Source organism: Sciurus carolinensis, chromosome 10 (genome assembly GCF_902686445.1).
Source record: "Sciurus carolinensis chromosome 10, mSciCar1.2, whole genome shotgun sequence".
Lineage (NCBI taxonomy): Eukaryota > Metazoa > Chordata > Mammalia > Rodentia > Sciuridae > Sciurus > Sciurus carolinensis.
Window position 1 is genome coordinate 77,940,889 of NC_062222.1, and position 23,110 is coordinate 77,963,998.

A 23,110-nucleotide genomic window follows, 5' to 3' on the forward strand; every position below is an offset into this window, starting at 1 on the left:
ATCTAGATTGACTCAACACTCTTGAAAAATGAAAGGCATGACCATTTTTCAGCATAAAAACTATCTTCTTCAGTCTCTATTATTCTATGCAAGATATATGAAATCCAATTAAAATATTTTGAGATACACAAAGCAAGAAAAAAAAAAACAGACTCAGATGACACAGTGGTTTGTTTTTTTTTTAAAATCAGGATCTGCAACTGGTAAATAGATGCTTGCACATATATGAAGGATCAAAAATGACAAGAAGAAATAAACAAGCATATATACTTCTACCCTGTCTTAGATCCTGACAAAAAAACTAGGATGAAAAGACCATTTTTAGTGTATTTATAAAGTCTGTAAATTAAAACATAAAGACTACAACTAAAATTATGAACACCATGATTCTCATCTAGCTACTGAATAATAAATAACTCTCGTTAGCAAATAAGAAAAATTAATCTGCTTATAAATTTTTGAAGCTTTCTAAAACATGCATATTTCTTTCTTTTTTTTTTTTTTTGCGGTGCTGGGGACTGAACCCAGGGCCTTGTACTTGCAAGGCAAGCACTCTACCAACTGAGCTATATCCCCAGACCACAAACATGCATGTTTCTTGTGCTATGCTTGTTTAGGTTGGTGAAAAGTGCTTTTACAATTGTACTGGAGTAAAATTTGGGAAAGCATGAAAATGAAAAATCTCTGTAAGACAAACACTTGAAGATAAAATATTCCCAAAATAATTAATATCCCTAAAAACCAAAAGCTCACAGAATGATAAGCAGTCCAAAAAACTAGGTAAAAGACATAAACTGAAATACCCCAAGGAAACACAAATAAAAACTGATGATATCTAAGGTTGTTAGGAATGTAGAACACTGGGCACTCTTCACTCACTGAATCCAGGCAGTATTCACACTCAGTCTCCTATTTCTATAGCTCCCTATTCTTTTCTATATTCAAGTCATATCAGACTCTATTTATATGCATACCATCCACTTTCATGCCTCTGCACCACTGAAATACCTTTCTCCCAATTCCCCGCATTGCGGTCTCTTTCAAGACCCAGCCCTACTCTGCCCCAGGTAGGTTTAATCAACCTTTTATCTGTAATCCCATAGCACTTGGGGATTCCTCTAACTAAGAGTTAAAACATTAAACTGAAGTTAGATCATTGATCTGTGCTAATTTATGACATATAAAGAGCTCCTACCTAACAACAAAAATAATGGAACATGAACAAGAAATTCAACGTAAAGAAAAATTAAATGGCTTTTAAACATATGAAGAGGTATACAATTTCATTAATAATAAGAGAAATAACAATTAAAACCATAACAACATTTATTACCTATCAAATTGGTAAAGAGCAAAAATATTTGATGACATTAAACACAGGGAAATAGGCATTTTAGTAAAACTTACTGCTAAGGATATAAATTGGCAAGATAGCTATGAAGACAAGTTGGTATCAAAATTGTACCCTTTGACCCAACAATTCTATTTGTAGTATGTTATAAAGCTTATACTTACAAATACTTTCATTATATTTGATAAGATATATAATTGTACATGATTATTCATTGCAGGATCATTTGCAATGGCAAAAGATTAAAAAGATAAATGTATCAATATGGAAATAGTTATACAAATTATGGTACATTCAGATAATTAAACATTTTACAATTAAAATGACTAGATAGTTCCATGTGAAACTATTTCCAAGTTATACTTTTAAATAGAAGCAAGATGCAAAAATAAAATATACTGAACACTTGTAAAGTGTATAGTACACTACCACTTATACAAAAAAAGTAATATATTCATATACTTACAAAAGGGGACCATCACAACTGAATGGCTAAAGGACAGAGGTAGGAAGATGACCTATTTTTCACTATATAACCTTCATACTTTTTTTTTTTTTTTTTTTTGGGGGGGTGCTGGGAATCGAATCCAGGGCCTTGTGCTTATAAGGCAAGCACTCTACCGACTGAGCTATCTTCCCAGCCCCACCTTCATACTTTTTTAACTGTTTACCATGGATACCTTATCTATTCACGGAATTAACTATTTTGTTTTAAATGATTTAAACAACAAAAAGCAATTATTTATGTTGCTCTCAATTCATTATGAAACCTTCAAGGGCAAAGATCAGAACATGTACCTCATCATCTTCATATCACCAACAAGATATCTTGCACAGTGCCTGACATACTACTGAGAGATGCTTAACAAAGTATGCTAACATGACTACTGCCATGGCACATGCAAATATAATACCCACTAGTTGGGAGGCTGAGGAAGGAGGACCACAAGTTCAAAGCCAGACCTGGCAACTTAGAGGTACCCTGTCTCAAAAGTAAAAAATAAAAAGAACTCGGGAGGTAGCTTAGTAATAAAACACCCTTTGGTTCAATCCCCAGTAACACAAAAAGGAGAAAGAAGAAGGGTGGTGGGAGAGAAACTACTGTGGCAAAAATACCAGTCAATTAATTTTAAAGAAACAAAAAAACATATTAAACAACTGGGAATTTACAAAGCCACCAAAAACTTTCCAAATTTTAATTTTCATTTTGGGTATCCCATAATCTAATGATTGTATTCTATCAAATTTTGTCAAAAAGTAAGATTTTATAGATTGAACTCTATTTGCTTTTCAGAGGATACTCTCCAAAACCACTGATTCCATTACTCCACACTAGCTATGAAGAGCAATAGCTCTGGAGCCAAACAATTTGGGCTGAACCCCTTCTTCTAGCATAATCAAGCCGTATAACACTTGACACATTACTTGATCTTTGTTGGGCTTCCACTTCTCCATCTGTAAAATGCTTATATAACATCTGTACTTCATAGATGTATTGTGAAGACTGAATATTCGAATAGGTATAGTGTGCATAGTATAGTGTTGTAACACATAGCATTTTGTAAATTTTAATTATTAATATTCTACATCTTCTTATAATTATCTCAGAGTCACTTCTTCAGCTTCAAAAATGTTGACATTATGGAGGGAAACACTCAGAAAAAGGATACTAACTGCTATCTATTTCTACACTTCATTAATATCAGTGCTATTTGGGGAGAAAAACAATTAGTGCCATGCCCAACAACCAGATGGTACAAGACTAAAGCTTAGAAGTTTAACTAAGATCTGCCTTTCAGCCCCCTGCCTCAGTAGGGAACAAAGCAATAATATTGTTAGGCTATCATACCATCATTCAGTTTAACGAGCCAATGGCAACTAAAGAATTAAGTTCTAATTCCAATATGAAACCTGTTCTTGCCCTTGAAAATCACAAGTTGGGAAAAAAAAGTTCATTCTTTAGGTTTCCACATGTTCAAACTCTACATAAAACAAGGTAAATTTATATTTTAAAACATATATTATGGAAATCTGAAATTCCACTATATAATAATAATGGTAACCCAGTCAGGAGCAATGGCTCATGCCTGTAATCCTAGCAGCTCGGAAGGCTGAGACAGGAGGATTATAAGTTCAAAGCCAGCTTCAGCAAAAGAGAGGCACGAAGCAACTCAGTGTAGACCCTGTTTCTAAATAAAATACAAAAACAGGGCTGGGGATGTGGCTCAGTGGTAGAGTATCCCTGAGTTCAATCCCCAGTACCTAAAAAAAAATAAAAATAAAAATAATACTGGTAATCCTATAACATCTAATTATAAAAAGTACCTAAGAAGAAAAAAATGTACTTTAAAGAGCAGAAATAAAAATATACACAAAGAGTATACCTCAATTAAAAATCACTAACTGTAACAGTGGGTTGTGCTCTAAAACGGCAGTGAGAACATACTGGAAAAGGTATAGGTTCTGGAACTAAACTTTTTGAGTTCAAATCATTAGACTACATACTAACTCTGACCTTGGGCTAGTTACTAATCTGTCGGTGCCTTGATATTCTTCTCTATAAAATAAGCATAATAACACTAGCTTTCTCATAGTACTGCTATGGGGATTAAGTTAGTTACTGAATGTCAGTGTTGAATAAATGTTAAGTATTATTGTAATAAGTTTTATCTTTCCTTTAGGACTATAAGATCAAAGAAACAGAGATGATAAACTTTTACAACTGTATGCCCCTGTGAATCTTTAAGGAACTGAGCAAGTTTTTTTTTTTTTTTTTTTAATCCAACTTTTTAAACAATAGTAAATGAAATACTAACTTAAAAAAAAAAAAAACTTACTTTGTAGCAGCAGCGGCAAAATGTCTATTGGGCACCTGAATGTTTAAAGAACAAGGATAAAGAGATGTCTGATAAACCATCTTGGAAGGATTATGTCTTTGATGATGTATCAAGACTTGAAAAGAAAAAACAAAATATTAACATTAATCATTATATTAAATTTTTTTTACATTATAAAAATCAGATTTTCGAAATAAATCATTCAATATTTTGTGATGCTTAACCATTCTACAAAAGTGTAACAAAGGAAGTCACATTTCTAGAAACTAGATAAACACATCTTTTATTCAAACAATTTTATTATTTATTTTTAACTTAATCTGGTTTAGGTTCAGCAAAGTATGTTGACTATTTTTAGGGATAAGTATTAAGTATCTCTGAATTTTTAAATAATTTACATTTTATTTATTCATTTCCTTTTTAAAAATATATTTTTAGTTTTAGATGGACACAATACCTTCATTTATTTATTTTTAGGTAGCGCTGAGGATCGAGCCCAGTGCCTCATATGTGTGAGGTAAGCACTCCACCACTGAGCCACAACCCCAGCCCTATTCATTTCTTAACAGATAATGGATTCACAGAGTTGTCCTTTGGAAGATTAGAACAAAGTGAGTGACATGACCTACCAGAGGTCAATACTTGTAAAGCTATATTAATTAAGACACTTTAGTAGTGGCACAAGTATAGAAAGACAAATTAATAAAGCAATAAACAGCTCAGCCATAGATCCATGCATACATGGATACTTGAAATAAAAGCAATGTTATTGCAAATCTCTACATGGAATTAAGTAAGTTGTGCTGAGATAAATGATGATCCATAAGGAAACAAGTATATTTGGATCCTACCACCATATTTAGATCCCATACCCTCCAACCCTCACACACACACACACACACACACACACACACACACACACACACATCAAATCTAGATGGATAAAAGACTTACAAGGGAATGGCAAAACTTAAAGACTTTCAGAACATAGGAAAATATCTTTATGACCTTTGGAGAAGGAATTATTTAACAAAAAAGCACTAAAATATGGCTGCAATAGTGTAAAGAGCTTCTATTCATTAAATATTCTTTTATAAAAACTGAAAAGATAAGCCAGATATATTGGCAACATGCATAATTAACAAAAGATTAATATTTTTAATAATAAAAGATAATGTAATGATGTAAGATCAACCCAATTGAGAAATGAACAAAACCGAGGCTTCTAATTGACAAGGAAACACAACTGATGCATAAATATATTAAAAATGCACAACCACATTAGTAACCAGGTATATAAAAATTTAAAACCCTATAAATATCTTATATCAGTGCTTAGTGGTGATCAGAAGGCCTGTTATAGTATGCAACTAAATTAAGATTACACCCAACATATAAAACAACCACATCACTAAGTAATTGTTTAATGTATTTGACAATATTTTTTCCACAAAATTTTCTCAATTAAGGAGGAAGTGCTTTGATCTCACTGTGAACAGGTAACAGTTTAAGATCAGATAACAGATAATATAAGTAGCACCATTTCACATACATCAGATTGACAAAGCTTTAACAAAAGTCGCTGACAATATCAAGCATGGATAAATTTTAGATCCTGCTCATATGTAACTGGAATATCACTTTGGAAAACAACATAGCACAACTATACGACTGAGCATGCACATCCCAATGATGGCAATTCTACTTCTAAGCATGTCCCTCGCACATGTGTACTAAGAGACATGAACAAGGATGATCACATCATTGTAACAGCAAAATACAGAAAAGAACTCAAGCAACTACAATAGATAAATGGATACAATGGATAAATACATTGTGGCATATTTCTATAATAGTCATAGAACTGTAAAAATAAACAGTGCTACATAGTTAAATTTCACAAACGTGTTAGCCAAAAAAAGTGGCAGAACCACTACTGTTCAGCAGGAACAACTTAATCCCCAGTCATGAAAAACAGAAATTAAAATTTCCAATAGAAATCTACCAAACTGCTACAGACTAAGAGAACCAAATTACAAAAAAAATCACTATTTAAATAGGACCACTAGACCATAATGTCTGTATTTTCAATCCCTTAAGAGTCTTTCTGTATTATTCACTCACCCTTAGCAGACAACTTCACTTGCTACTCAAAACAGACCTCAGAGCTTACTCAACTACTTCTGACCCTACCTGAATCTGCACTCATTCTCCAAAGTCTCCCCCACTCCTACCCCTTAGTAACAAGATGGAAACTAATCAACCTCCTTTGTTAGCTTATTCTCTTTTAATTGATACCGAATGGTTAACAATCCCCAGACATCAGTCCTTAACTGCCTTCTCACCCAACTCTCATCTTCACTTTCTCTAGATCTTATCCATCCATCTAGTCTTTGTTTTCCCTTACAACCCCATTCCGATCAGGGCACCATAATCTACCACCTGGATTACAATAGCCTCCAAACAGTTCTATTATTCTACTTTTGGCCCTCTCCATTTCTTTTCCACCTATTGTTAGTAAAAAGGATAATTTTAAAATGGACATCCCTTCATGTCCTTAAATCACCTGGATAGTTCAACCTGGCTCTTTGAACAGAGTAAATTCTTACCAAGGTACTCTATGAGCTGCTTCTAACCTATCTGTATCTTCAACAAACACCATTCTCCTTCATGCTTACCATGCTTCAAATCACTCACCTTCTTTCAGTTACCTGAACAGTTACTATGTTCTTGACCACCTTAGGATTTGCATACAAATCCTTCCTTTGTATTTGCATACAAATTTCTTCCTTCTGTGACATTCTTCTATACCACTTTCCCTTCACATGATGAATTTCATAGTAATCCAGTCATGTTTCAGAGAGTCTACTTAAACATTACTTCTTCAGAACAGTCTCCCTGAAGACTCAGAATAGGTTAGGTCTCTCATATACACTTTTATAACACCTTGTACTTTTCCTTCTCAGCACATAGGCCATTTGCAATTGAAGAAATAATTGTCCAATTAATATTTGTTCCTCAATAGATGGTAAATATAATCAGTAGGAAGGAAATGCCTACAGCTTGTTTACTCTATCCCTAACACCTAGCTCAGTGTTTGACAACTGCAGATTCAATAAACATCTCTTGAAAGAATGAACAAATTAGAGCAAAAACTGGATTCAACTATTTTAAATATTATCTATTACAATACACAGAGAGAACGCATTGTGTGTGTTCACGTTTATGTGTATGTGTTCATAAAGTTTTGCCAGGAACAGTAGCAAACACCTGTAATGCCAGTTATTCAGGAGGCTGAGGCAGGAGAATCAAAAGTCCAATGCCAGCATGGGCAATTTAAGAAGACATTATTTCAAAATAAAAAAAGACTGGGGATGTAGTTAAGAGATGGAGCACTTGCCTAGCATGCACAAGGTCCAGGGTTCAATCCAGTACCACAAAATATATATATATATATGTATATATATATATATATATATATATATATATATATACACACAATATATATATACACACACATAAATTAAATTTTACTTTAACACAGCTAGTTCATTTGTTTATATTATTGTCTATGGCTGCGTTCATGCTACAGTGACAAGATGGGTACCTGCAAGAGACCTATGGCTTGTAAACCTAAAGCATTTACTATTCATCTCTTTACAGAAAATGTTTTCTGATTAAACTGTTATTTTAAAAAAAAAAAACTGTTATTAAAAAAATGACCCTCTCTTACCAGGAGTAGGTAGAGACAATGCTTGGGTAGGGCACTAAGCAAGGTAACTATCAGCAAGGTAAAGAAATGCTACTACCAGAAATCCAGCCTAGAATATTTTGTTTTGTCCAGGTGCCCTTTAATAAATGAATGTGGTACATATACACAATGGAGTTTTACTCAGCCATAAAGAAGAATGAAATTATGGCATTTGCCAGTAAGTAGAAAGAAATGGAGAGCATCATGCTAAATGAAATGCCAGATTCAGAAAAATCAAGCATTGAGTGTTTTCTTTCATATGTAGAAGCTGGAGTAAAGTAAGGGGGGGCGGTAAAGGCAGGGGGGAGGATCATACATCATAAGCACAGAGAGAAGACCAGTGGAGTAGAAGAAGGAAACTGAGGTGGGGGGAGAGGGGAGGAAATGCAGAATGAGTTAAACAAAATTATGTTATGAGCAAGTATAAAAATACTATGGTGAATTCTACCTTTATGTATATCTATAAAGCACAAATTAAAAATAAACAGAAGGAGGGCTAGGGATGTGGTTCAATGGTTAAACGACTCTGGGTTCAATCCCTGGCACCAAAAATAAACAAATAAGTAAATAAACAGAAGGAAAACCAGTAGAGCAAGTAGAATGAGGGGAAGGAGGAGGGGAGGAAAAGAGGAGGCAAAGGGGACTGAAGTGGAGCTAATTAAATTTCATACATGTTAAGTCAAAACTAACTCAACTATTAAATATATAACTATAATATACTATTAAAAGCAGAAAAAAAAATACTGTGCTTTGGATATTGTCCAGAGACCAAAGAGCAACCAGAAATGAGAGTATACCCCAATTTCCTCTTAACTATACTTTTCAAAATATATGACTGAATGCCAAACCTATATGTGTGAAAATCCAGACTCTGATAACTGCTGCATTATTATGGTGGATAACTTGTATTAGGAGTGAGTTTTTCAGCCTTAAAGATGGGCATTTGTAAAACCTGCATAATTCTTTGGTCATGTCTTTGTACCTCACTCAGTTGTATCTCTGTGCATTTGCTTAAGCGCTTTCCAGTTCATCAGGGATTTGGGATGAGGATGTTCTAAAATACAACTGCTTGAAGGTGGGGCACGAACAGGAAAGCCAATTTTTTTAGAAGTAGAAAAAACAAGTTTTGCTACAAGAACCATGTGGCATGATGCAAGGTACAGCAAAGCTGTTCTCACCTGAAGGGGGGCACATTTTTTCTTGATGATTCATGATTCATTCATTCATTCATTCACTCAACAATGAAAGTACCAACAAAATATGTGCTAACACTGCCTTAAGCATTCAGGATACAGTCATAAACAAAACACAAAAATTCTATTCTCAAAGTGCTTATATTCTAGTTGGTGGGGGGAATACCAATAAATATAATATGGGGGATGGTGGAACTGCGGGATAAAATATCAAGTCAGATATCTTAGGAAAAGTGATTTGCAATTTTAAATAAAGTGGTTAAGATTGGCCTTATTTAAAAAAGATGACATTTGAGTCAAGACTTGAAAGAAAAAAGAAAGTGAACCGCACTAATATCTAGAAATGTGTTCCAGGTCCACCATCCCAAGGCAGAAGTGTTCTCAGTGAGTTTAAGGAACAGGGAGGAAACTGTAGTCATGAGAGGTTAATTAGACAAGTAAGAGAAGTAAGCTGGGGATTAGGGGAAGAGGCAAGCACTAGAGGATGTGAAAAACTATATGCTACCACTGTCTAACAGAATTTAAGCCATAGGTAATTTTAAATTTTTCTAATAACCACAATAAGAAAGAATAAAAACAGTAAAATTAACAAACATTAATATATTTTATTACAGCTAACCTCGCACAATATTATCATTTCATTATCAGTATTTAAAAATTAAGACATTTTATACTTTTTATACTAAGCCTCCAAAATCTAATGAATATTTCTGCATGTTCTCACTTATATTCAGAATTTGGAAAAAGTTGATCTCATATAAGTAGAATAGGGATTAACAGAGGTTGGGAAGGAGAGGGGAATGGAAAGATGATAAATGTGATCAAGGGTATAGTTGGACAGAAGAAACCATTTCAAATATTCTATAGCACAACAGGGCAATTATAGTTGACAACAATTAACTGTATACATCAAAATAGGAAGTAGAGTGGATTTTGAGTGTTCCAACACAAAGAAATGATAAATGCCTGAGGCGATAGATACACCAATTACCCTGATCTGACCATTTACCTATTGTATACATTTATTGAAATCTCACATTGTACCTCATAAATATCTGCAACAATTATGTGTCCATTAAACATTAAAAAAAAGTTCTTCCTGTAAGCAGCCTGGAATGACAAAAAATGTTTCACTCTCTTAATTAAAAAAAAAAAAAAAAAAAAAAAAAAACACAAAATCAAGCAAATCAAGAAGTTCCAATCTTCCAGTTCACTTTAAGAACACCAGCAAGCTGCCCAGGCCATCAAGGGTATGCATATTAAAAAATGCCACCAACTATCTGGTTTTGTTGTTGTTGTCTGTTTTTGTAGTTATGTATGGACAGCATGCCTGTATTTTATTTGTTTATTTTATGTGGTGCTAAGGATGGAACCCAGTGCCTCATGCATACTAGGCAAGTGCTCTGCCACTGAGCTACAGTCCCAGCCCTGAAAGAGACTACTTTTAAAGAAGCAATTATAAGGCCAGGCATGGTAGCACATACCTGTGATCCCAGTGATTCAGAAGGTTGAGGCAGAAGGATGGCAAGTTCAAGATCAGCCTGAGCAACTGAATAAGACCCTGTCTCAAAATTTTAAAAAATGTTTAAAGGACTAGGAGCATTGATCCATGGTAGAGCACTTGCCCACCATGCACAAGGCCCTGGGTTCAACTCCCAGTTGGGGGTGGGCGGATAACCAAGGTATGTCATTATGGCAACTATTTAATGTCAGGAAAAAGAGGAATCAGTGATATCCTGATATTTTGACCTGGACAACTAAAAGGAGATGAGAAAGACTGCTGGTTATAATAATGCATTTGACTTTACACATACATGAAGTCCTCATAAGATATTCAAATAAAAAAAAAAAAGATATTCAAATAGAGATCTAGAATTGTCCCCAGTATACGACTCTAAACTTCCGGAGAATGGTCCAAACTGCAGAAGGAAATTTGATAACTATTAAGATATAGACAACAAAGTCACAAAACTTGAATAAGACCACTAAGAGAGTGAATTCACACCAGGAGTGAATTTAAATATAGAAGAGATGAGAATGAAGGAGGGAACCCTGGCTCCTGGGACACCCCTAGAAATGAGTCTGGGAGAAGAAGAGGAATCAGTCACCTAACACGAGAAGGAATGACCGGTGAACTAGAAAGAAAATTAAGAGAAAGGTGTCCTGGAAGCTAAGAGAAGAAAATGTGGAAAGGAAAGAATAAACTTTAGTTCTCCTTTGGATTTCTTTGGTTTTTGTCTAAAATAATGTGACTGCTGTCATACAAGGAAGTTAGTGCCACCAATCTCTTTTCAGTAATAATATACATTTTGGTTTGCTTACTTAGTAGTGGTCTGAGTAAACTGTGATCTCTTCACCACTAACTTTTGAACAACTATTCCAAGTAAAGGATGCTCGTGATGACACAGCTTTCCTGTAAGAAGCTCAAAGTGAAAATTGTAATGCAGTGTTTCAAAAAGCACAGAGCAGGGCTGGAGGTGTGGCTCAATGGGAGTTCCCTTACCTAGCATTGGTGGGGTCCTGGGTTCAATCCCCAGCACGGCAGAAAATCACTGGGTTAGGAGTGCAAGCTTCAGTTCTCCCCCTACCACATATTGGTTATATAAATTTAGCCACACACCAACAACCCAACAAAATCATCTCCACTCCCCCGCTATAAAGTGTGTGTGTGTGGGGGGGGGTTACGTTGCCTCTGTCTAAAGACCCACCTTAATTGAATAACTATATAGCCGTCATTCTGACAAACTGGACTTTATTCACTACTGAAAAGTTGCCACAAAGATATACAATAATGACCTCCAAATGATTTACGTAGATCCAAATTAGATCATGTCTATTAAGTTTAAAAACTGTAATCACCTGCAAAGATGTATCTAGAAAGCACCAACAAGCACTCTGAAAACTGTTAAAGCTTAACAGACGTAAGCAACTTAAGTGTAACACCACTGTCTTAGGAGAACTCACATCTTCACTTATCAAACTCCACCTACCCACTCCCTAGTCCACACACCAGAGACAGAACCCTGTCCTTGCCTTCCCCGCTGGTGGTTGTTGGGACTTCGATGATACATCCCCCTTCCAATCCACTCAAGGTGACAGGCTCCAGAAAGGAATGAAACCTCTAATAAGGTTGCTTTTAAGTAGGGATGACCCTTCAAAGAACCTAGAGCCCAGAAAGTGCAAGAGCCTGCTCGAGCACCTAGACCTGATCCGTGGCTAGGAGACTTTGGCTTGCACTCTGCTGTAACCCAAGATTCAAAGAGTCATTTTCTCCGTAAGACACCCCCACGCCTTACCTCTTCCGAGGCATCTTACGGCCGCTGCCATGTTGGACATTCCGGATTGTGTTGATGAAATTGGTCCTCCATTTAAACTGGAGAGAATGAAAAAAAGAGTTCCGTTCCGGAATTGGCGAAGAGGGAAGGGGTTAGAAGGAGCAAGCGGAACAGGGCGGAGACCAAAATAGGCTTTACTGCCGGCGTGGCGGTGTTGCTGTCACGCCTCGGTGCTGCCTAGGGCCCTGCTTAGAGGTTCCGGTACGATGGCTTAACCACCTTCAGGAAAATATGATCTTGCTGGAGATGCTATAATTACTTTATTCCGTTCTTTTTAAAATTCTTTTATCCTACAGATGGACAATAATTTTAATAGATGGTGTGGGAACCTCGGACCCAGCATAAAATATTTTAAAGCTGAAGACCCCACCAATTTCTGGAGTCCCATATCCAGCCCTCTAAAGAATTTTTTTTTAACCTGCCTGGCTGGGAGGGGATGTAGCTCAGAGGTAGAGCGCTTGCCTAGCATGCGCGAGGCCCTGGGTTCCGGCCCCAGCAGCAGAAATAAGTAAATAAATGAATTCCGTCCGGCTTTCCGCCAACACCCAAGGGGAGGGGATTCCCACTCACTAACAAACTTCCTTTTCAACTCAGCGCAAAATCAGCCGTAATAGTTTTATGTTAATCCAACCTTTGGTTTGCCTCCCTCCCTCCCCCGCCGCTGCCCTGGGAGCTGTGCCTTTAGGATCAATTGAATAATAATACTGTACTTGACATTTATGTAACGCGTGCAGTTTAAAATGGCAGATCTGAGACCTACGCACAGGTTAACTCTGGCCGCCCCCTCCGCCCAAAAAAAAAAAAAAAAAGAAAGAAAGAAGAAAACTAAATGTCCTTTCCATTACGTCACAGCTGTTGGTGTGGTTTATCTAAAACAAATCTAATCACCGACTATATCACTTCCCAGTTTTAAATAAAGCCCTCCAGTGACTGGCTATCTAAAGCCTTGCTTCTGGCCTCTGCCTACCCCCGCCCCCCTGCACACACCTAACACACACACAACACACACAGGGTTTCTCACCTCCATGACTTTGTTCATTCTGTCCTCTTCGCTTGAAATATCTTGTTTCACATCATCAGGTAACATCAGTTTTTTTCTTTTTGAGATTTCAGCTCAGACTTTACTCATTGATGAAGTCTCCCTCCTGACTTTGGAGGGTGAGTTATGGCCACCTCCTCCTGGTTTTATGTGGTTATAGCTAAATTTTTTTTTTCGTTTGTTTGTTTTAAGCAATTTCAAATATGATTTATATACCATACAATTCGCCAATCTGAATTGTACTCCCCCCCCCTTTTTTTTAGTAAATTTAAGAGTTGCACAACCATCTCAATATATGTTTTTCCCACTAATCTGAGCACTTCGTGGGCAGAAATCTTGTTATTCATTTTTGTAACCTTAGTATCTACATACAGTACCAGACACAGGAGGCTCTCAATAAATATTTGTTGAATAAGTAAAAATACGTATGCATGAATTAGTGACTTAATTACAATGACAAGCCTGCAAAATTAACTTGCTTCCATGAAGCTGTTTCCAAAAGATGGACTAGATCAAAGTAGGAATTTCTCAGGTGGTTAGGTGTTTTATTTTATGTTTATTTATAGAGTACTCAGCTACATGAAGAATAAGATTTCTAATTTATTACCTTCTCTCGTGAACAGCTAAGCAGTTACATCAAAGATTGCACAACTATTTGGGACTGTTACATAAAAAACAAACAAACACACAAACAAAAAGAAAATAACTTTTTTTTTTCCCCCAAAGAAGTAAACTAGTAATGATGGCCCATATCTGTAATCCCAGCAACTCAGGAGACTGAGGCAGAAGGATCACAAGTTTGAGGCCAGCCTGGACAACTTTATTTTCTGTCTCAGAAAATAAAAAGGAGTAGCACAATTCACAATAGCCAAACTTTGGAACCAGCCTAATGTCCATCAACAGATAAACTGATGAATAAAATATGGTTTATATACACAATGAAATTTTATTCAGTCATAAAGAAAAACAAAATTATGTCATTTGCAGGAAAATGGATGAAGCTAGAGACCATTATGTTAAGCAAAATAAACCAAACTCAGAAGGTCAAAGGTGTTTGTTTTCTCTCATATGTTGTAGTTAGAGAGGAAAATGGAAAAGAAACATGGGCCTCGGTGGAAATCTCATGAAAATAAAAGGGAGATCAGTATAGGAAAGGAACTAGAAGGTGGGAGGCAGGGAGGGAGAAGGTAAGTACTGGGGAATGATACTGACCAAATTATATTGCTATATTGTGCACATGTAATAACAAATCCTATCAGTATGTACAACCATAATACACCAATAGAAAATATGAAAAGAGACAAAACAAAAATTAGAATTTCAGATAAATAATATAATTTTGTAGTATATGTCCTAAATATTACATGAGACATACTGAAAAGTTGTTGTTTGTATGAAATTTAAGTTCACTGAGAGTCCTGCCTTTTTGTTTGCTTAATCTAGGCACCCAACACTGGACATTTTCTTGGGCACTAACCCTGACAAATGCCAGCTACTCTGGGGCTCCCCAGAGAAAGTGATGTGATGACAGTGAGATCCCTTCCCAGAAAGGGGATCTGATGACAGTAGGAGATGGCATGTTGCTGACAGTGAGAGAAGTGAATAAAATATTTCATACTTGTTTTCAGGATCTGTCCTGAAAGTCTCCAATTTCTTGATCTGGTCTTAAGGTCAAAGAAAGGCCTTAGAATCTTTTGGCATAATGTAGTCTTTTAGATTAACATTCTGAAGCAATATCTTTACAGGGGGATATACCAGGAAATACAGGAAAATGTTATTATTCTGATATAGTTTTACTTAAATTTTCATTAGTTCTTAGGTTTAAATAAGTCACTGCTTCTTTATAGCTATTAATATTAAATTCCACATGTTGATGAATGTTTCCCATGTTCTAGTTTCTGTCCCAAACATTTCACATGTATTAGCATTTCATTCTTATAAGATACCTTTGGCTTATTGGTTATCTGTCTTTTATGAATGAGGAAACTGAGAAGCAGAGATGATGACAAACTTTCCCAAGGTCACACCACTAATAAATGAGAGAAACAAGCTGCAACACAAGCCTTCTTACTACAGAGTCCTCAGAATAAAAATTTTAAAAAATAAAAATAAAGAGGACTGATGATGTGGCTTAGTCATAAAGAGGCCCTGGATTCAATCCTCAGTTACACACACACACAAATTCAAAGAACTTGAATCTACCTTTTATAACTTTCTTCCCTCTTGCAGTACTTTCCTCCTGTTCTTTTTTCCACAAACGTGAGCATCTGCCATATGTCAAGTGGCATACTTGGTTATGCATTGATGTGGTGAAAAAAAATGAGTCATCTGTCTTGTGATTCTTAAAAACTAAATTCGAGGATGTATGCAAGTTCACCTAGAATGTTTTCAGATAAAGCAAACACCCAGATTAGGGATGCTTGTTCTTTGAAGATAGCTGTCTTCTCTTTCTACAACTGGAATCAGTTAGCCCCCATCTACAGACTTCTTTATGTCTCCTAACAGGAGAATTTAAACCTTCAGTACTGGAACTCAGTGGTATGTAGTAGTCCCATCATTAAAGCAATGTCCTGGATGAGTACAGCTTGACTGATTGCCCTCTTTGGACACTAGAACTTGGCAGCATTAGTCAAGTGAGGTATGGAGTCCAGCTGTTTATATAAAACAATTCACAAAGAAGTTCTTAAGTTTAAAATTTTATAAAAACCACAAAAGGACTTAAGATAAATTCATATTCTGAAATTGGAATGCCAAGCCTCTAGATATTTGATATGTAATGAAGTTCTCCTTACTGGGGAGTCAATGGAACATTTTAAGTGATGGCACTCTGAAACCAAACAACCTGGGCCTGAACCCCAGTATCATCACTTACTAGTTGTGGGAGGTGGGGCAAGTTACTGGATTTCTCTAGACTTAAGTTTCTTCATTTGTGATGTGGAGCTAATAATGAGATAACTTACCAAGTTACTTACTTCAGTATCTGGCACAGAGTAAATAATAAATATTAAGTGTCATTAATAAAGAACTGGTGAGTTCTCTTAACCAGAAAAGCAAAACAAACTGCTTATTTATTAATATGATCCATGCTTCATACATGCTAGGATGTCATTTTCTTCATATCAGAACTTTTATTAGTGACTGTAGAAAGTCTCCAGGCTGTGTTTATTCACTTCCTCAAAGTTCATTTTAAAATGCAACTTTTCCCAGTTGATCTCTAGGAAGGTTTAGACTCTTCTAGAGTCTTGGCAAAATGCCAGCTGCCAGCCTGCTTGGCTAACTTCCCTGGGAAAAGTTTCTAAATATGCACCTAGCCCTGTAATCATGTTGATCTGTTCTTTGCCTCCTTCAAACATCTTCCAGTTGATTCTTTGGGAGAAGAATCACCTCCTATTTGGGGCTCAGACTGAAATTAGGTTCTGTTATTGGACAAAAATAAAAAAACTCCAAGACATTTCTATTTCAGTAGCATCCATTAGAATTGCTCAGGAGCTTATTAAACTCGGTGAGTTCCACCTCAAGGATTTCTGATCCGGTTGCTCTGGAGCAATAACCTGTGAATTTTCATTCATAATAGATTCTCAGGTGATACTGACATATTGGCCTAGTGACTATACTTGGAAAACTTCTAATTATTCAATATCATGAAATATTTACATCCATATCTAACATTAACTTGAGGATAAATTGTTTCATTTAATAACTTTATGCCCAATATAATACAGGGTATAAAATTTCCCCATCTAGGACCAAAATCTACTCAGTCTTATCTGCTTCAACTTTACACAGAAATTGCTATTCCTGTTAAGGTCTCACCTTCAAAAAATGTTCACTGTCAACCAGGAGTTCTGATGCCTATCTACCTACCTATCTGTATTTAAAGTATTACCAACTCTTAGAATCCCTCCTCTGCCCTATGTGCTTATTTCAGATTCTTTTTCATAAAGAAATAACTATATAAAATAATAGTTTCTTAGTCTTAAGGTTGAAAGTTCTGTGACAGATTGAAACTCATTTCATCTTATCCCACATGTGTAGGAGCTTCTCAATCTCCCCAGGAGACTAGTTTAATTCCAAATTGAATTAAGTGATGAGAACTGTCCAGTGGTATGCTGATAAAAGCTTAACTATGGGTTTTCCAGTATAAAATAAATAAAATTGTAGCGGTCACCAATTTCTATGCTGTAAACACTTCAAAATAACTGACATCAAGCAACCAAACATAAAATCAACCAGCTCACACAATCCCTGACAATTTATCACTTGTTTCTCATATGACTATAATATACTGCTGGAACTTTCCTACTGAAAACCTTCCATAAACCAAACTAAAACCTCCTAGATTCATACTTCTCAAGATTTAATGTGAAAACAAATGACCTGGACATCTTATTTAAATGCAGATTCTCATGTAATAGGTCTTGAATGGGGCCTAAGATTCTTATTTCCAACAGGCTTCTAGGGGACATAAATGTTACTGGTCAATGGAATATAAGTAGCAAAGTCCTAGAGTACATCAAAGAGCAAAATCTACAGTTTCATCAGTAGTCCCAAATCCGATTCTTTGGAATAGATTCTCTCTTTTAATAGGAAATAAGCTTAAGTCAATTCTTGAATTTCTGAGTATAAACTGTTATGGGACCTTCATCTTTAATTATAGATAATAGAAATATCAATAACTTCATGCCCCACTCACAATTGCTTCTATTAGAAACTCACATAAATAAAATCTGTGGCTCCAGTTATTTGGATCTGTGTAAATCATTTTCTATGATTTGTATATGTCTTGTCCCCACCAAAATCATGATGAGGCTTAATTCCTCAATGCTACAGTATTGGAAGGTAGGGCCTAGTGGGAAGTACTTGGATCATGAGGGCAGAGCTCTCATGAATGAATTAATGCTTTTCCTTTTCAGGGTGGGTTAGCTATTGCAGGAATTTTTTTTTTTTTAATCTTAACTCTTATTTATTTTTTTTAATTTTTATTATTTTTTATTTTAATTTATTTTTATTGTAAACAAATGGAATACATGTTGTTTCTGTTTGTAAGTGGAGTAACAGTATACTATTTGTGGAATCATACATTTACATAGGGTAATGATGTTTGATTCATTCTGTTGTTTTTCCCATCCCCCCCACCCCTCCCACCCCTCTTTTCCCTCTATATAGTCTCTCCTTCCTCCATTCTTGCCCCCCTCCCATCCCCCATTATGTGTCATCATCCGCTTATCAGCGAGATCATCCATCCTTTTCTTTTTTGAGATTGGCTTATCTCACTTAGCATGATATTCTCCAATTTCATCCATTTGCCTTATTGCAGGAATTTAACCCCCCTTTCTCTCTCACTGCATGCCTTCTCTTCCCTTTCTCTCTTTTTTAAGATCCCATTTGCCCTTCTGCCAAAAGCCAAGCAGATGCCAGGGGCATGTTCTTGGACTTCTCAGTGCCTAGAACTGTGAGCAAAATAAATTTCTACTCTTTCTAAATCACCATGTCTCTAGTATTCTGTTATAGCAACAGAAAATAAACGAAGACACCATTGTTCAAGGAAGGATTTGTCCTCCTATACTGTGGCCAGTAATGGTGGCTCAGAAAGAAAAACTGAACCAGTCATTCATCTCATGAAACTGAAATTGGAAAAATGATAGACTGAAAAATATAGGTGAGAGGATTCAAGCTTGTAAAGTCACAAAGTAGATTTCAAGCTACAGAAGCCTTGAAAGACAGGTCGAAAGTACCAGGGAACAGAAAGACTGAGTAGTTTCATGAATAAGTTTGTTGCAAGAATGGAATGAAGTGCTGAGCAAAGCAGAGATAACATGAGAAAAGAAGAGAATGGCCTTTGAGAGGAAGAGAGCAAATGCTGCCTCAGTTCCTGTTAAAGTTTGTTGAGCCTGCTGTATCACTGTCCCTCCCCTTGACTTCTTGTGAGATTCCTGCTACCATATGTATTGCTACCATAACTTCTGTTTTCTTGAGGCAGCACCAGTGAATTTCTATATCTTCTTTTAAAAAAACTAATTAAAATTGTAGGACTCTAGTTATTCTGGTCATAATACGTGAATTGACAGTTCTATTCCAGAATTAGTAGCAAAGCCTTAATCAAGAAATCTAAGATTTAGAAAAGCTTTTGGATATCTTCTATCTATCTACCTCTCTATAGTTCTCTGATTAATTTCTGGTGACAAAGTCTTGAATATTCTATAAGGTAGTTCATTCCACATTTGACCAACTGTAATTGTTAAAAGGTTGTTGCATATATTAAAGCTAAAATTTCTGTAACTTGGAACTAATTTTACCCTTCAGGTCAATTCCATTTCCACATGGCAAATTTTCTGGAATTTGTGAATTTAGCTATCATGCCTTCCTTCAAATCGTCCTCTCACTTGAATAAATATGTTCCTGTCCTTAAACACCCACAGTTCCTCCCTTCTGTGGCAAAGAGATGAGAAATTCTCATCTTCCTCAGAGCCTTAACAAGTATGCACTCTAGTTTTCCTATCTCTCTTTTAAAATGTAATCACAAACTGAACAAAACTCTCTAGAGGAGAAAGAAACAGTAGTTCTAGAAAAATTAAAGTAACCTAAAATTGCATTAACTTATTTGACTGTTCTAATGGCTTTGCTTAGTACTTTGTAATTTCCTTACTTTTCCTCAATACTTTGTTACTTATGACAAAAAATATACCACAAATATCCGAAATTTTGGACTAAACTAAAAGATAAGTTTTTTTTTTATCAACTTTTTGCTTTAATATTTCTGTATTCTAGAATAGCACCGTCAACACACATATAAAACAAGTCACATATGTACTTTTTAATTTCTAGTGCCTGAATTTAAAGAGTTAAAAAAAGTAAAATTAATTTAAATAACTTGAGTTCAATATATTCATACTATCAGTTCAATGTGTAATTAATACAAAAATTATTGAGATATTTTACATTCTTTTTAATATTAAGTATTTGAAATTTGACATGTATTTTACACTTGGAGCACATCACAATTAAAACTAACAACATTTCAAATGTTCAGCATCCACATGTGGCTATCTTAATGGAGAGCACAATTTTTTAATAATGATAACAGTTAATGCTTATTGAACTCTTATCTGCATACCAGGCACTTTTCTAAGGCATTTATATAGTTAACCTCTTTAAATCTTAACAACAACCCTATGAAATAAGCATTGCAATTATTCTCATTTTATGATTAAGAAACAGTCACTGAGAAGTTAAGTAACTTGCCCAACTAGTTAAGTTAGGATTTGAACCCAGGATACCAATCTCCAGAGTCTATGTACTTAACCACTTTTTATATATGTCACATACACATGTCATGCTGAATACCATGCTAAGTACTTCATATATTGTATTGTGCTTAGTTCCCATTTTATAGATAAAGAAACCAAGGCCCCAAGAAGTATGTTTCTTGCCCAAGGTCAGAAGCTAGTATTAGATCTTACATCAGAGCCAGTGTATCTGACCTCTAAACCTCCTCCTGCTTCACTGCTACCCCCAAACTCTCATGTTTATACATTTTTCCACCCATGACTCAATATTTTTGATGCTGATGTTTTAGAGAATAACCAGATAACATCAGAGTGTGTGGGAGAAAATAAGCAACATGTAAGCACATGTACACTACTTTTTGATCTTCAAAGCTAAGCATATAAATCACAAGCACCAACAAAACACTAATTAGAGTTAACTTTTTATCTCATGCATGAGAAGGTAAAACTTGTTTGAAGTATTTATCTAGAATATGGAAATACATTTTTAAAAAATTCACACACCTGAGAAAAGTAACAATATCAACAAAGCAATTCTCGGAAGGACATCTTATTTTTATAGCAGAGACTGCCTAACTCACAAGAGGAGGCTGTAAGTAATTGGAAGGATATGACACTCTTCCTCCCTTTTATAGTGTGGGACTTTGTTGTTTTGTAGACTTAGAAGTGAACTTGACATTTTGTTGTTGTACTCCTTTCAGGTCTCTCTTTTAGATTAGGTGGATCTGAGGCTGAGTTCCTTGCCAAGTTCCAGCCTTAGGGGTTAATAAGCTCTTTCTCTATCTTTAGGCATCTCCTTTTTACTGCTTCAGGAAATGAGCTCCGGGTTTAGGGAAACTTGGGAATTATTTTTTTATTATTTTTATCTGAAAAATATTGAGCTCAAGTATTCCATTATTCATCTGTGAACAGTAGCACTGTATCTTTGTCAAAATTATTTTATTCCATTTACCAATTTTTTTGTTCCTGCTTGGTTAGCATTTTTCTTCTTGTTGTAGTTATTAAGTAGTAGAGGTAGATTTGTAATAGAGGAAATTGAGGGACAGGGAGAAAAGAGACTTTCGGTGGTTGGGCCTTTAATAATCGGAAAGCTAGAGGTTCAAACCAAATGTTTCTGGCATGATCAACTCCAGCAGGTTATGTCCTTGCTCAGTGCTTCAATTTTTCCATCTGATAATAGGGATGGTATTTTTGTGGCATATGATTCTCCGTGGCAGTTCCTCGGTTTCAGTGACATCTTGAGAATTTATTCTAAATAACTGGAGATATTTTTTAAGGATTAATATGTAACAAATAAATAAAGATGATTTTCTGGCTCCTCTGGGAATGATGACAGAGCTCTATACCCAAGCAAACAAAACAAAACAAAACAAACAAACAAACAAACAAACAAACAAAAAGCAGACCAAAGGGATACAATGGGGTCCATGGAGGGGAAATAATTAGCATCCTGAATCAGCAGGGAAAATAGATTGTATTTAGAAAGAAAAAAAAAAGTTTCTCCAAAGGAAAATAAGGATTAGAGTAGGTATATAAGTAGAAGAGTCACTAAATAAAATGCTTTTTACTGTAATAATCTAGGCCCTATACGTATTACTAACTTCTTATCTTTTCTTAGATTGTACCATCATAAAATGTAATTCATAAAGAAAACAAAAGAATGCATCGAGCTCCTGAACCCATCCTAGAAGGAAGGTGAAAGAAGTCTAAAGAGAGTAAGATAAATGCTCTGGTTCTCAAGGCTCTGCTATAGGAAGAGACCAGATGCCTGTGGCTGACAGGGAGGATGGGGATTTTTGCAGGATTACCACAGCTCATCATATATACAGCACCCAGAACGAATTCAGGAAGTAGTGGCTATGTAATAGGAGGGCTCCAATGAATGCAAGCCATGTGCACCCTGAGATTCAGATATATGTTAGTCACAGTGTGTCCTGACATCCTCAAGGGGTCTTTGCATGGCTCTGAGGAACAGTTCATCCTAAAGAAAGTGAGAGATTTTGAAGAGAACAGGAACAGGAAGAGAGGGAAAGCAATACTGAATATGATACTTCTGCCCTGTGCCTTCCAAGGATGAGTGTTAGAACCTGGGAAGGGGAAGCAATAGAAGAATATGTAAAACAGTCATTTCTCTGAAAATTGTGAAGGGTTTGTGAACACAGGACTTCTTGTTTATGGGAACCAAGGTAACAAGGAGGACATGAGAGAATTTCTTGAGAGCAAGTGGTGCAGCCTGGGATATCCTTGGCACAGTGACAGCTTCCATGATTTTGGCACCTTTCCTACAGAAAGAAAGTAACAAAAAACAGCAGAGGACA

At 35.8% G+C, this 23,110-nt stretch overlaps 1 protein-coding gene across 1 annotated transcript in view; it reads right to left on the minus strand.

The window, feature by feature from the left end:
- The window catches only part of Mrpl1 (mitochondrial ribosomal protein L1), a 75,256-nt gene extending 62,719 nt beyond the window's left edge, over positions 1-12,537 (minus strand). Inside the window, exons 1-2 of the mRNA XM_047565677.1 lie at positions 12,429-12,537; positions 4,189-4,303 (exon numbers count right to left, since the gene is read on the minus strand). Of these exons, the coding sequence (XP_047421633.1) occupies positions 4,189-4,303; positions 12,429-12,468 (155 nt within the window). The 5' untranslated portion in view covers positions 12,469-12,537. The remainder of the gene's footprint in view (positions 1-4,188; positions 4,304-12,428) is intronic.
- Between the last annotated feature and the right edge of the window lie 10,573 nt (positions 12,538-23,110).